At 59.0% G+C, this 14,751-nt stretch overlaps 1 protein-coding gene across 2 annotated transcripts in view; it reads left to right on the top strand.

Annotated features, from left to right (window-relative positions):
* The first annotated feature begins 405 nt into the window (after window positions 1–405).
* The window catches only part of KCNAB1 (potassium voltage-gated channel subfamily A regulatory beta subunit 1), a 43,681-nt gene continuing 29,335 nt past the window's right edge, over window positions 406–14,751 (top strand). The window contains exon 1 of one of the 2 annotated variants that reach the window (XM_054639174.2): window positions 406–1,525. In XM_054639174.2, the coding sequence (XP_054495149.1) occupies window positions 1,308–1,525 (218 nt within the window). In that variant the 5' untranslated portion in view covers window positions 406–1,307. Of the gene's footprint in view, window positions 1,526–11,666; window positions 11,690–14,751 lie in introns of those variants that run through there. The other variant, XM_077184242.1, reaches the window with a different exon arrangement.

Below are 14,751 nucleotides of genomic sequence, written 5' to 3'. Positions count from 1 at the left end.
GGTGACCCTGCCCTGCCGCCCAGGGGCAGCCTCTGCTGTGGGGCTGCACCAGGGGCACGCACTGCCCGTCCCTGCGCAGGGCACTCTGCTGGTGACAGTGACAGTGATGCACGGGGGTCCCCAAACCCGCCCACCCTCCACGGCCTCGGGGTGCCCTCGGTGCCCAAAGCCAGCGCCCGGGAGGGGTGACACAGGGCAGTGCCGGGCTGGGAGGGCAGGCTCGGCCGGGGATGGGATGGGATGGGGATGGGATGGGAGGGGATGGGATGGGGATGGGGATGGGGATGGGATGGGGATGGGATGGGGATGGGATGGGATGGGATGGGATGGGGATGGGATGGGGATGCTTTGATCTGCTCAGGGATGGGGATGTTTTGCCTCCAAGCCTTGCACTGCGGCTCGTTCCGCTGGCGATGCTGGGGGAGCGGGATTAACCCCGGCCCTGCTGCCATTCGGGGGCTGCGGGCGGCGGCTCCGGGAGCACGGCATTAAGGTGTTAACTGCCTCACACACCGGAGCACAGCCATTTTCCTCCCCCTCCCCCTATTTTTTTTTTTCCTTTCCCCCACAATTAACCCATTTTAACAGCGGATTGCTGCCCGCTCTGGAAGACCTCGCTGAGCGATGCCGGCAGCGATTTTTGCGGGCGGATCTGCCTGAACGCCTGCCTTCCCTGCGAGCACAAAGGAGGCCCGTCGCTCGCATCCTCCCCATCGCTGCCATCCTTGCCATCCTTCCCGCAGGCTCTGGCGGGGGATCCCGGCGCCGCTGCGGAGCCGCTGCCAGCGCTCGGCGGGCTGCCATGGGTGGGAGGTAGCGCTGCTGCGCCTGGGCGAAGGAAGGAAGGAGGGAAGGACGGACGGACACCGATGGATGCTGCCGCTCCTTAGGGACGCGCGGCGAGGTTCGGGGCTCGGCTGTGCCTGCTCAGCGCTCGGCGGTCCAGCACTCGCAGGATGCTCGCGGTGATTTAAAAGCAGCGGCCGGGAGCCCGCAGCGAGGCAGAGCGGCTGCGGAGCGATCAGCATGAAGGAGCGGCGCTCCGGGAGCACCTGACTGGATGGATGCTTCTGGCTGAGCAGCAGCAGCGCCTGAGCCGCCGAGAGCCCGGAGCGAGCCCCGAGCCGCTCCCGCGGTCGCCGCCGCCGCAAGTTCGCGTTCCGGGGCCGGCGGCAGCGGGGGCACCCAGCGCGGCTCTCCCGGAGCCCCCGGCGCTCGGGGGGTCCCAGCTCCGCGCTTTGCCGGCCGTGCCGGGCAGCTGAGCCCGTGGGGTCCGCCCGCCAGCCGGCCGGGGCGCCGCGGGCGCGATGCAAGTGTCCATCGCCTGCACGGACCACAACTTGAAGAGAAATGGTGAAGACAGGCTCATCAGCAAGCAGAACACCACCACCCCGAACGTAGTGAATGCAGCCCGGGCAAAATTCCGGACAGTGGCTATTATCGCTCGCAGTTTGGGGACATTTACCCCGCAGCACCACATTTCATTAAAAGAATCCACCGCAAAGCAAACGGGCATGAAATATAGGTATGGGCACGGTCTCGGTCTTTGTTCCCTTGCAGTGTAATAGCTCTTTACTTTGCCTGCCTGGATGCACCTGGTTTTGCAGAGGAGCTCTCTCCTCAGGTTATTAATAGATTTTTGAACTCGGGCATAACTGGGAAGCTTTGGGGTGTCTATGTTTTTGCAGGCATATGCATTTGTGGTTTTGTACCCAAAACCCACTTGCTCGGGGAGATTCTGTGCAACGCCGTGAATTTGTGACAGTGGTGCTAAGATGGTTCCTATGAAGTGTTCAGTGTAACTAATACTGGTGCTAATGAGCAGAAGAATCAATTAGCCAGGCATGCCTGGGGCCGGGCAGGGAAAGTTGGTTCGCAGTGCGCTGTGTGGAGCAGAGGCGTGTGCCGTGGGTATCGGCCCACCGCGGGGGCGGCTCACCGACTTCTCACCCGCTGCACTCGGGCAAGATGAGATCAAAGCCAATTTTAGGCAAATGCAGAAAATAAAATCTCGGGCATTCTTATGGAATGCCTCCTGCTTCTCACAGGTTTTTATTTCTCCTAGCCTAGGCAGCAAAAATGAAGAATGGCCGTGAGTTGGGTCTGAGGTGCTGAGTGTGCGAAGCTGATCGGCTCCTCTGTCCTGCCTTTGGCTGTGAGTGAGAAGGATTTGTGTGCCTTTGGGGCTGGCTTTTGCCTGTCCAGGGTGTCCCTTCCAGCCACCAGCGGGGGAACAAGGGCACAGCCTGGGATCTCTGCACCCCGTGCCCGAGGTGGAGCTGCTGCTGGGGAGGCAGCTGGCGCAGGAGGGCTCCAGGGCAGGCTGAGGGGCTCCAGGCAGCTTTGTCCTGCCAGCCCCCAGCCCGTGGGACACCAGCCAGGGCTCCCGTGCCCCCAGAGCTGCCCAGGGGAGCTGCAGGCTGCAGTTTTGTGGTAATGCTGGCTTTGGGGTCCTGGGACAGCTGCAAAGGCACTCTGGGCTCAGCAGCCACTCCCAGACCCAGGCGTGGTGCAGACAGGGCAGGGGGATCCTGCAGCCTGGGAAATGCCGGTGCTCACTCTCCAGGAGCTGCAGGGCTTGGAAGCAGCGTGGATGGGCTGCTCAGATGTCATTTTCTGTGGTTTCCTTGGATGGTTGGTCAATGACAAGGAGGCTTTGCCCCAGTGGAAGCCCAGCCTTTCCAGCTGCTGGTCCCTGTCCTTCAGCCATGACCAACTTCCAGCAGGGACGTGGCACCCTCCTGCCCTGGTGCTGGCAGCAGAAATCCTCAGTGAGCCCCTGGCCAGGGCAGAGCTGCTGGTTAGTAAATGTTCCTGGAGCCAGCTCCCAGCTGGGCAGGGGCTGGGGTGGCAGGGCAGGAACAGTGTCCATCCAGGGGATCCTGGCAGGGGCAGTGTCCATCCAGGGGGATCCTGGCAGGGGCAGTGTCCATCCAGGGGGATCCTGGCAGGGGCAGTGCCCATCCAGGGGGATCCTGGCAGGGGCAGTGTCCATCTAAGGGAATCCTGGCAGGGGCAGTGTCCAGGGGGATCCTGGCAGGGGCAGTGTCCATCCAGGGGGATCCTGGCAGCGGCAGTGCCCATCCAGGGGGATCCTGGCAGGGGCAGTGCCCATCCAGGGGGATCCTGGCAGGGGCAGTGTCCAGGGGGATCCTGGCAGGGGCAGTGTCCATCCAGGGGGATCCTGGCAGGGGCAGTGTCCATCCAGGGGATCCTGGCAGGGGCAGTGTCCATCCAGGGGGATCCTGGCAGGGGCAGTGTCCATCCAGGGGATCCTGGCAGGGACAGTGCCCATCCAGGGGATCCTGGCAGGGACAGTGCCCATCCAGGGGGATCCTGGCAGGGGCAGTGCCCATCCAGGGGGATCCTGGCAGGGACAGTGTTCAGGGGAATCCCAGTTCCCAGGCCATGGGGAGGGCAGTGCTTGGGGCATGGCAGAAGGCCTTGCCCAAAGGCAGAACATGCAAGATCAGTGTAACTTGTCCTTTAATCACCTTCCCAGTGGAGCAGTGGCAGCCAGCAGCTCCTGTGACCCCTGACCCCTCTGGCAGCCCCATCATGCCTCAGTTTCCCCCTCTGTGGGAGCAGAGTCTTTGATGGTGTCCCTCAGAGACAGCACCTGCTCCCAAGCCACGCTCGCTGGCTGCAGGGGCACTTTGTGTCAATTGCCAGCACTTATCTCCTGATTTCCCCGGGCTCCCTGCCCTCTCCCAGGGCACCAACACCGCGGAGAATCGCAGTCTTTGCTCCTGCAGCCTCCAGACTGCAGGAGGGGCCTTTGGGAGTGCTTTCTGCCTTATTCCTGGATGAGGTTTGGGAGTGAGGGTGGCTTGTCCCACCGGAGTTCTCACAGCCCCGGCGCTCCGTCTGCCCCAGACCCGGGAGCTGCACCAGGAATAGCAGCTCGTTGGCGACAAGGCTGAGGTTTTATCTTTATGACTAATCTCTGTTTCTGCTCGCGGATCTCTGCGTGTGCAGAGCTGATTTCTCCCCAGGAGAAGCAGCTCAGGGGAATTTGGAGGAATGGCTGAGTAACCCTCGGGCTGAGCTGTGCCCTGCCAGCCTCGGGAACCTTTGGGTGGGGAGGTGCCAGTGGAGCTGGAATTCCGTGCTCACCTTGGGACCCGTTCCTCAGCCCGAGGGGAATTCAGAGCCAAAGGCTTTTCCCAGCGGCTGCAACCATAATTCTGCGAACTCCTCAGCTCCCTCACATTTTGAAGCTGAAGTCCTTCCCAATTCATTTTCTGCCTGAATTACGTCCTTGATGCTGAGCTCTGCAGCGCGGGCTGCTCCAAACGCCACCCCAGCCAGGCTGGCCCTCGATTGACGCTAAAAATACCGAGAGCCGCCCCCCGCGCCCCCGGCAGGGCTGCCCCGAGCCCCGCTCCGCTCGGGATGCTCCGGGCCCGGCCGCCTCCCCCGGGACAGCGCTCCCCATCCGCTGCCATTATGTAAAAGGGAGAGACAGCGACTACGCCTGTGACAGGGCTGGGGGCGGGAGAGGAGCCAGCTCGGGGGCTTCTCAGCGGGTGACATGTTTCTGGCCCCGCTCCAGCTCGGGGAGCGAATTGCAATATGAAAGGCAAAAGTTTACGGGAATAAACGCGTTCATCCGCCGGGGAACAGCTGCAAGTACGAGGGCTCAGGTGCGTCCCCGCGGCGCTCACCTGAGCAAACCTCGGCTCTGCCTTCGCAAAACGAGCTCTGCGCTTGGCCTCCTCCCCGGCCGGCTGTGGCAGAGCCGGACAGGGGCTCCCAGGCATCGCCGCCGCTGTCCCCGCCGGGCACGGCCTCGCTGCCTCCTCCTGCGCCAGGCGAACGGGCACAGGGCTGCTCTCCTTCATCCTTTGTAATGCTCCAGTTCAGTCCCGCTGGGGAGCCGGCCCGGAGGCTCGGGGGGAATAGCTGGGATCACTTCAAGCCTTTCTTTGAAAAGGATGCGGTTGCAGCTCTCGGCTTGGGAAATTGCAATCTGCCGCACCGCTGCCGGAGACAAAGGATGAGCCTTTGCTCCCGAGGTGATGCACGGCGGGAGCAGGGACGGCAGCCCGGCTCTGCCCCTGCTTTGGGCCAGCCACAGGTCACTGCCCCGCCTCTGCTCCCTCCTAATTTGCCGTACCTTCCTTAAAATTCTTCTCAGTAAAATGGATCCAGCCCTGCTGCTGGTGCTGGGGGCTGTTTGAGACGTGGTGCTGCTACTGCAGGAAAAACTTCTCCAAGTGAGACTGGCACCGGCCTGCCTGCTCTCAGACTTCCCATCACACCTCTGCAAGAAGTTCTTACAATGAGGCTGTGGATGCCTTGGCAAGGGTCTTTAAGGTCCCGTGTGGCCCAAACCATTCTAGAATTCCCATATTCTTTGATACCACCCCTATCCATCGCAGCTGCAGCACTGCAAGCCTTGCCCAGAGCGCCCCACGTACCCAGGAGCCTGCTCTGTGCCCAGGGTGTGCCCGGAGCTGGGATGTGATGGGAACTGGAATGTGCCCGGAGCTGGGATGTGCTGGGATGTGCTGGGATGTGCTGGGATGTGCTGGGATGTGCTGGGAGCTGAGATGTGCTGGGATGTGCCCGGAGCTGAGATGTGATGAGAGCTGGGATGTGCTGAGATGTGTCTGGAGCTGGGATGTGCTGGGAGCTGGGCTGTGCTGGGATGTGTCCGGGATTTGGGGCCATCAGCAGTTCACAAATAACCCTTTTTGCCGAGCCCTGCCCGCGCATGGGCACGAGGGGCCCAATTTACAGAGCACAACTCTCTATTTGTGCTCATCCATAATTGATGGAGGCAGCTTTGACCATTAACTGCGGCGCGAGCCTAAACAAAAAAATTTATCTGCAAAGGCGAAGTGGTGGAGTTCATGTTCCGGGGAGCCTGGGCAGGGTGAGGAGAGGCCGGGCACCATCCCCCGAGGGGAAACCCATCCTTCCTACCCAAAGGGGTGAGAATCTCCCCTCATTGGAGAGGTGTTACTAGCGTTTGTAAGATAAGAGCTGAAGAACAAGGGAATAACGCAGAAGGGAGGGCAGAAAAGGGCTGTGTCCCTCCCCAGCACTGTTTGCAAATCTGAGGGCAGCTGAGCGTGCGGGGACGGTGAAGGTACAGGGAAGGATCTGCGGAACAAAAGCTGCTGACACTGGAATTACGTAAAGGTGATCTGGGCAGATAAACCTTGAGAAGTAAAGTTTGCTTTCTTCCTCATCCCCTGGGAAAGAGGAGAGATTTATAGAAGGTTTTTTGAAGGAATTGTTCTCTGTGAGGGGGAGGCCCTGGCACAGGGCGCTGCCCCTGGATCCCTGCAGTGCCCAAGGCCAGGCTGGAGCAGCCCGGGGCGGTGGAAGCTTGGGGTGGATGGCAGGGGTGGCACTGGGAGGGCTTTGGAGTCCCTTCCTCGGCTGCGATGATTCTGTGATTGCGCGGAACATCCCGAGCCCTTCCTGGAGGGGTTCCCGGCGCAGCTGCCGAGCGCTGGCGGAGGAGGAGGAGGGATGGGAGCCCTGCGGAGCCCCGGCTGTGTCTGAGGGACCGAGCACCCCCGGCCTCCGCCGTCCCTCCCCGCTCCGAGCGCGCCCCGGGGCTGGAGCTGAAGGGCTTTTGTTAAAATGCCAATTCCCGCTGGGGCATCGCGCAGCGCCTGGCGCTGGGTGCCCTGCAGAGCCCAGAGCAGCCCGGCCCGACGGGCTGGGACACGCACACGGGTCACCTTGGGCTGCGGGATTCCCTTGGGAATTCTGGGCTGTCTTGTGCTTGCCAAGGGGTGTCAGTGGAAGCAGGTATTTCTTAGCAGCGTTCCGGGAGCTGTGTCTTTTCCCTGCGTTTCATTTTCCAAGCATTAACCATAATAACTACCTCACATATTTAGGAAATTGTGGTTTATTTAAGTCTTGCTGCAATTACGAGCAGTTTTAAACTCTCGCATGCAAATGGCACAATTATTTTGGTATCGAGTTCCATATTGTTTCAGTACTCTCCTCATCAGGCTGACTTTTATGGCTCATCGTCTGATCTTCATTTTCCTGCTGCAAATTAAGATTAATCCAGTGAACAGAATGGATTTACGCTGAATTCACAATGCTTTTCCCCCTAGGACTGTAGCTTATCATGGCTACAAAGGAGGCAGGAATAACTCAGAGGGGAAGGAAAAGGAACCATTGAGTAAACAAAATCTGCTGATTTGTGCTGCCTTCACCTTCCCAGGGGCTCCCGGGAGTTCGCAGCTCCCAGGTGAGCCTGGGGTTTGGAGGGGTCTGGATTTCTCTGCTCTCCTCACACTGCAAGGTGAGCTTTGGACACACATTCACCCACAGCTCCCCTCCAAACCCAGGGCAGTGCCCGGGGCTGGGCAGGGCCCCTGTGCCTGGCACTGCTGCCTTGGGGCCGGCTCTGCCATTCCCCAGCTCTTCCCAACCTCAGCAATTCCACAATTCCCTGGCAATCGGGGCCTTTGCAGGTGCCTGTGCTGGTGTGAGCACTGCAGGTGGATCTCCTCCTCCAGGTGCCAGGGGAAGCTAAGCTGGCTCTGCTGGGCGGTGCCTGCCCTGCCCTTCCCTTCCTGCCTGTCCCTGCCCTGCCCTGCCCGTTCCCAGCCCGGCGTGGCCCTGGGGACAGCCCTGGGGACAGCCCTGGGACAGCCCTGCCTGCCGTGTGGGTGGCACTGTGGGCACCGGGCACTGCTGTGATCCCGAGGGGAGCTCAGGAGAGCAGGGCAGGGTTCCCACGGCTCAGCTCTGCATGAGGAGAACGATGGGATTGGAGGAATATTTTAAATAATGCACTGGGACTGTGGGGGCTGCGGTGTGGAGCTGCCCATGGCCAGGGGGCACAGGCGGGACGAGGGCATGGCTGGGTGTCCCTGCCACCCCTGGGTGCCCTTGTCACCTGTCGGTGGGTGTCCCTGCCACCCCTGGGTGTCCCTGTCATCCTTTGTCACTCATGGGTGGGTGTCCCTGTCACCCCTGGGTGTCCCTGTCACCCCCTGTCACCTATGGGTGGGTGTCCCTGTCACCTGTGAGTGGGTGTCCCTGCCATCCCTGGGTTTCCCTGTCACCCCTGGGTGTCCCTGTCACCCGTGGGTGGGTGTCACTGTCACCTGTGAGTGGGTGTCCCTGTCACACGTGGTTGGATGTCCCTGTCACACGTGGGTGGGTGTCACTGTCACACACGGTTGGATGTCCCTGTCACCCATGGATGACTCTCCCTGTCACCCACGGGCGCTGTCCCCATCACCTGCAGCTCTCTGTCCCCATGCCCCACGAGTGGCTGTCCCAGCAGTGCCCCTCGTGTGTCCCCAGCCCCGTGTCCCCTGTCTGGGCAGTGGCAGTGGCAGTGGCAGTGGCAGTGGTGGCTGTCCCCTGCGTGGGGCACCTCCAAGGCTGGGCCAGGTCCTGCCCCACAGCTGCTCAAACCCAGCCTGCTCCACCCTCCTTCCCTGCAGCCTGGTATTTTCCATCTAAAGGCTGCCTGACAGCTTTAATCTAATGCTTAAATGGATGGGAGAGGAGCCGTCGTGCAGGAAGGCTGTAATTTAATTACTTGGGAAGCGCACAGTTTAAGACATTTCAAATGTATTATTTTAGCCTGGCTGCTTTGGCAAAATCCAATTGGAATTTTGAGCGTGCTTATTTTTATTTCAGACTAAGGCTACAGAATGCCTTCTGTAGAATGTGTTTGTTAAGAAATTAATTGTCTTTGAGGAAAGGAAAATGCCCTGGGTGGGACTTGCTCCTCGAAGCATCGAAATGAGTTTGAATTGGTTCTCAAACTATTTTTGTAGCACCATAAACCCAGCTCAGACAGGAGGGGAGCAGGGCCTGGTGTCCTGATCCCTGCCTGGGCTGGCCCTGTGCTCCCTCAGGGCTCTGCAAACGAGTTTTGGGAGATGTTTATTGGCAAAGCTCTGCCCAGAACAGAAATAATCACTGGGACACGGGGTGTGAGGAGCAGGAGAAGCAGGAAGCTTATGGAAAATAAGGTCCTGAAGCTCCTGGATGCCCCTTTGAAGTCCTGGTGCCCTGTCCCTGGCAGCTGCTCAAGAGGGAAGCCGGAGCAGGCTTATCCTTGGTTTTGGTTACAAAATTCAGGGTTGGTATGAGAGCCTGTGCAGGGCCCACAGCACAGGGGGTGCTGTCTGTGCACAGAGGGTGCAGGGCAGGAGGGCTGGGCTGGGCTCTGGATCTGCCCTCAGAGCTCCTGAGCCACCAGGGAAACGTGCCCTTCATGTAAACAAGCTGCTCTGGAGATATTTTGAGGATGAAGTCATAAAAGTTCTATGGCATACCTATATTTTCCTTTTGGCATTGAATTCACCATAAAAACTGACACAGAAAAGCATCTTCAGCTGTGCTGGCTGGGAAACTGCTGCAGCTGCTTCTCAGAGCCATCAAAGCAGCCCACAGTGGGCTGGGTTGGAAGGGCTGCCATGGGCAGGGACACCTCCCACTCTCCCAGCTTGCTCCAAGCCCTGTCCAACGTGGTGATTTTTTCCCAGTATTCCATCCATCCCTGCTCTCTGGCCATGGGAAGCCATTCCCTCCTACCCTGTCCCTCCAGGCCCTTGTTCAGCATTTCTTCAAATCTTTCAAAAAATTTATTTTCTCTGTTAAAAACTGAAAGTCCCGTGCAGGAGTTAAAACATAAATTCCATTATTTTCCCCAGTGGTTCCCCTACCTCAGGCTGCTTGTTTTTATAACAACTCCTGCAAATCACCTTTACCTAACTATTGTGGCAAGGATAAATTGTCCCTCCAAAGGGCAGTGTCCCCTTCCCGGGCCATCCCTGAGGGTGCTGCTGGATGCCAGTGGGATGGAGCTGTGCTGAGAGCCCAGAGTTCCCCTGGGGCTGCTCAGATCCCTTCCCCAGCCCCGGGGCTGTGTCAGAATCAGCCTCTATTGACTACGGAGAAAGTTCCTGGTTCTCATTTCCAGCTGATCACCCACTTCAGCTCGGTGACTGATGCTTCCCACGGTGGGCCAGGGGATGGGGAAGGCAACCCCTGAGAGGCTTTTCCTGGTTTTGGTTTGTCTCTCTGGGTGTGAGGTGGCATGGACAGGAGGGCAGGTGGCATTTCTGCTTCCAGCCCCGAGGGGTTTGGTGGCTGTGCCCCCTGCATGCACGCAGGCATGACTCGGATGCTGATTTCCAGAACTTGGGATGCGGTCAGCGGGCAGGGCAGGGCGTGTCCCAGGGCTCTGTGTCCATCCCCAGCAGGGCTGGGGACCCCAGGGGACGCTGGGGACAGCAGGGACAGCGATCACCCCTCGCACGGACGGGACGGGATGGAGCTCTCCCTGCTCCCCTTATTTCTGGCAGTAACTCGATTCCATCAAGGGTGTTTTGCACGGAACACGTAATCCCCTCAGCCACCTGAAACCCTGCACTTTAAAAACCTCGCTGCAGAATGACAAAGAGGGTTTTTATCCCTCGCAGCCGGGGTCGGGCCGGTGACAAAGCGCAGCGGGGGCAGCGCCGTGGGCTGAGCTGGGATGGGCTGGGATGGGATGGGCAGGGATGGGATGGGCTGGGATGCGCTGGGCTGGGCTGGGATTGTGCTGGGATGTGCCGGGATGTGCCGGGATGCGCTGGGCTGGGATGGGAAAGGTCCTGGGCAGGAGCTGTTCCCATGAAACCCCCACCCCGGCATCCCCGGTGGCCCCACAACTCTGGGGGTCCCCGGGCAGCCGGGCACAGCTCTGGGCGGGCTCGGTGGCCGCGGGCTCGGGGCCATCTCCTCTGCCTTATCTACATTTAATGCGTCATCTGCAACTTGTGCGAGCACTGAGCCCAGGGAAGCGCTGGGGAATTGCAGCTGAGGCGCCCACCCACACAGCCCATGGCCCTGCGAGCTGGGAGGGGAGTTGGGAAGTGAGGAGGGAGCCAGGGAACGGGGGCTGGGCGCCCTTCAGGCACCTGCTCGTCCCCTGTGCCATCCGTGCCTGGGCTGGGTGCCCAGCTGGGTGCCCACTGCTCGGGAGCCTCCTCCTGCCTCCCCCAGTGCCTTCCCAGCCTGTCAGCACGGCCCTGTCTTGTCTCTGCAGCTCCTGCATGAGGAGCAGTTCCCTGGTTTGTGCCACTGACCCAACCCTGAACATCCCTGTCCTGCCTGCAGCAGGGCCTGTGTGCCAAGGAGGATGCACAGAGGGACACCTGGGGTGGGCACGGGCTGGAAGTGTCCCAGGCTGGGCTGGACAGGGCTTGGAGCAGCCTGGGACACTGGAAGGGGTCCCTGCCCCTGGCAGAGTGCAATGGGACAATCCTTAGGGTCCCTCCCGCCCCGAGCCATTCTGGGGTTCTGTGATCCTGCCCTGCCAGCAGGGAGGCAGCTCTGCTCCAGGGGCTCCCCCCTGCACTGCCACTGCAGCACGAGACCCACATCCAGCTCCCTCTCGTTTCTGTAACAGGTAGGAGATCACACAGCAGTGTGCAGAGCAGCAAACACGAGCGCAGTCACACAGTGCAGGTGTCAGATTGAGTGCCAGAGCAAAGTGAAGGATGCACGTGCTCAAGAAGAGCAGAAATCTGCGTTTTCAGCTTGCACAACTTGGGCCACCTACGCTGGTCCAGCTGCTGCAGCTTTGTGTGTTTATCTGTGCTGCTCATCAGTTGGGAACAGAGGTAAAAAATCCCTGAAATTGGTGCTCTGCATAAACATCCAAACTTCATCAAGCCAGAGCAATGCTGTCAGGGATGCACAGGTGGGATTGCTGGGGTGGCTGTGCAGGGCAGGGCTGGGACTGGGTGATCCCTGTGGGTCCCTTCCAGCTCAGGACAGTCTGTGATTCTGGTTCTGTGTCTGTGCTGCAGCTTTGTGGCCTGGAGCTCTCCTCACCTCTGTCCACACAGGGAACCTTGGCTGGATGTGGTGCCTTGCTCTGGGCACACAAAGGTGCCAGGGCCACGGGCTGCTGTGGGGAGGAGGTGGCACTGTGGGGACAGGTGGTACTGTGGGGATGAGGTGGCTCTGTGGGGATCAAGGTGGCACTGTGGGGACAGGTGGTACTGTGAGGATGAGGTGATGCTGTGGGCACAGGTGGCACTGTGGGGATGAGGTGATGCTGTGGGGGACCAGTGGCACTGTGGGGATCAAGGTGGCACTGTGGGGATGAGGTGGCACTGTGGGGATGAGGTGGCACTGTGGGGACAGGAGGGCCCCTCTCAGCTGGGCTGTCTCCGTGGATGGGACAGGGCAGTTTGGGTCATACTGGGGTGAGACAGGTCCCATTTAGGAGCAGGGGATATTTCCGAGGCACGAGCAGGCAGGGGGGCTGTGCCAGAGCAAGCAAAGCTGCCCAGCAGGGTTTGCTCCACCCCACCCTTTTTATTTTGCATTATTGACGGCTTTAACCCCATCCTCGCCGAAGCCAGCAGTGAGCGCTTTCTGCAGCACCCCCAGAGCAGTGGGAACGCTGGGCTTTGTCCCTGCCCGGGGTGCTCATCACCCCCATCCGTGCAGCAGAGGGGTTTGCAATCCCGGGGCAAAACTCGGGGTTTGCAGTCCCGGGCCAGCCCAGAGCTGCTGCTCTGTCGCTGCAATCCCCGCGGCACGGGTGGCAGTCCAGGCGAGCTGCTGTGTGCCTTGGGAAGTGTTTTGCTCCCGACGTGACACAGAAAGCTTTATTTGCCTCTCCTGCCACCCACGGCACGCAGAGACAAGCTCCTGCCACCGGAGCCCGGCCCGGGGCAGCTGCTGACGGCCCGAGAGCCGCAGGGCTTTGGGAGCCAAGGGAGCGGAGGAACCCGGCGCTGAGAGCAGGAAAGCACCCAAGTTAATTAACGGCGACAATTAGCAGCTCCGTAGGGCCCAGCCTCGGCTCCCTGCGAGCCTGACCCCTGTGGATGGTGAGAAATGGATGTACCCGAGGTGTCAGCACCTGCTGAGCATCTTCCAGGACGTGCAGGGAGAGCGACTTTAGACACAGGCAGTGATGGGACACGGGGGAACAGTTGAAACGAAAGGAGGAGAGATTTAAATTAGATGCTGGGGAGAAATTCTTTGCTCAGAGGGTGGGGAAGCCCTGGCGCAGGCTGCCCAGAGAAACTGGCAGTGCCCAAGGCCAGGTGGACACTGGGGCTGGGAGCACCTGGGACAGTGGGAGGTGTCCCTGCCATGGCAGGGGTGGCACTGGAGGGGATTTAATGTCCCTCCAACCCAAACCATTCTGGGATTCTGGGATTCTGTTATTTTCCCCTGCAGGAGCCAGGGATGGAACTGGGGTCAAGGCCAAGCCAGGTGTCATTGTCCCCACTCCACAGGTGACAAATGAGGGACACCAGACAAGCTGCAACAGGAGAGGGAGTGGGGAGGGTCTCTGCTTTCATCAGGATTTGGTGTCTCTTGAAACAGTCTCTTTTTTCAGGGAATAAATTACATATTTTATTCATTTTCTGTACAGAAAGGAGCGGTTCTGGAGCCCTGATGGGGATGTTTCTAAGCAACGTTGTTTTCCTACCACCAGCGTCAGGAGCAGTGACTTTTTTACTTTTTTTTTTTTATATTTTTGTAGCAATAAGACAAACTCTGTGCAGTTTATATCAGGAAAGCTGTGCCATGATTTCCCCAGTTTGGCTGTATCCCCCACCTGCAAGGGGGTGTGTGAGGGGTCCCCTGGGGGTCACCTGCCCCCGGGTTCCTGCGCTGGGACCATCCCCTCAGGTTTTATTTTGGTAGAGTTTGGCTGCTGTGGGCACAAGCACAGACACAGGGCAATGAAACCAGGCTTGGAAGGAGCCAAAAGCAGCTTTATGTGAATTCTGTGGAGCTCTCCCAAGCCTGGAGGTTCTTCTGTGGGTGTGGACTCAGAAATGTTTTAGTCATTGTATGTGTTATTGCAGAGATTTTATTTAAAACTTCTGGTTTTGCATAGGGGGAAAAGCCTCTCCTTTTCTGTCTCATTTCTGATAGACGGGTGGGTGAATAAATGGGAGATGGATGGATGGATGGATGGATAGATAGATAGATAGATAGATAGATAGATAGATAGATAGATAGATAGATAGATAGATAGATAGAAGGGGGAATGGATGGATAGATAAATCAATAGATGGATGAATGGATAGATAAATGGAAGGAAGGAAGGAAGGAAGGAAGGAAGGAAGGAAGGAAGGAAGGAAGGAAGGAAGGAAGGAAGGAAGGAAGGTGGATGAATGGATAGATAAATCAATGGATGGATGGATGGATGGATGGATAGATGGATGGATACACAGATAAACAAGCAGCTAGGATGGTTATTCTGATCCCCTCCAGCTGGGAATGCTGCAGGGGAAGGGAAGGTTTGGGCTGATTTGGGGGGTGTTAATTGGAGAGGCCAAGCCCAAACTGTCCCTGCTCCAAACAGTGAAGGGAAGCAAATCCCCACCTGGGAATGTGTTGTGCTGTAATTGCTCTGTCCCTGAAGGACACAGGAACCGTTGTAGGTTAACGAGGTAATTAAGCAGCACAAGTGTCTCAGGCCATAAATCTCTGCCAGGGAAGGGGGTGGGTGTTGGTTGTGTGCCTGTGTGGGGTTTGTGCTGCTGCTCCAGCTCCGTGCGCCCTGCAGGAGCTGGGCTGATGGGTGGGGAGGCATCCCAAGGAGGGGAACTGGGAGGTGGATAGTGAAGGTTTCCTGAGGAGGGGAATTGGAGGTGGATGGTGAGGGTTTCCAGAGGAGGGGGATTGGAGATGGATGGTGAGGGTTTCCCAAGGAGGGGAATTGGAGGTGGATGGTGAGGGTTTCCCAAGGAGGGGAATTGGGAGATGGGTGGTGAGGGTTTCCCA

The sequence above is a fragment of the Agelaius phoeniceus genome, chromosome 10 (genome assembly GCF_051311805.1).
Source record: "Agelaius phoeniceus isolate bAgePho1 chromosome 10, bAgePho1.hap1, whole genome shotgun sequence".
NCBI lineage: Eukaryota > Metazoa > Chordata > Aves > Passeriformes > Icteridae > Agelaius > Agelaius phoeniceus.
Note: the sequence above shows the minus strand (reverse complement) of the source record. Positions and strands in the feature narration are given on the sequence as shown.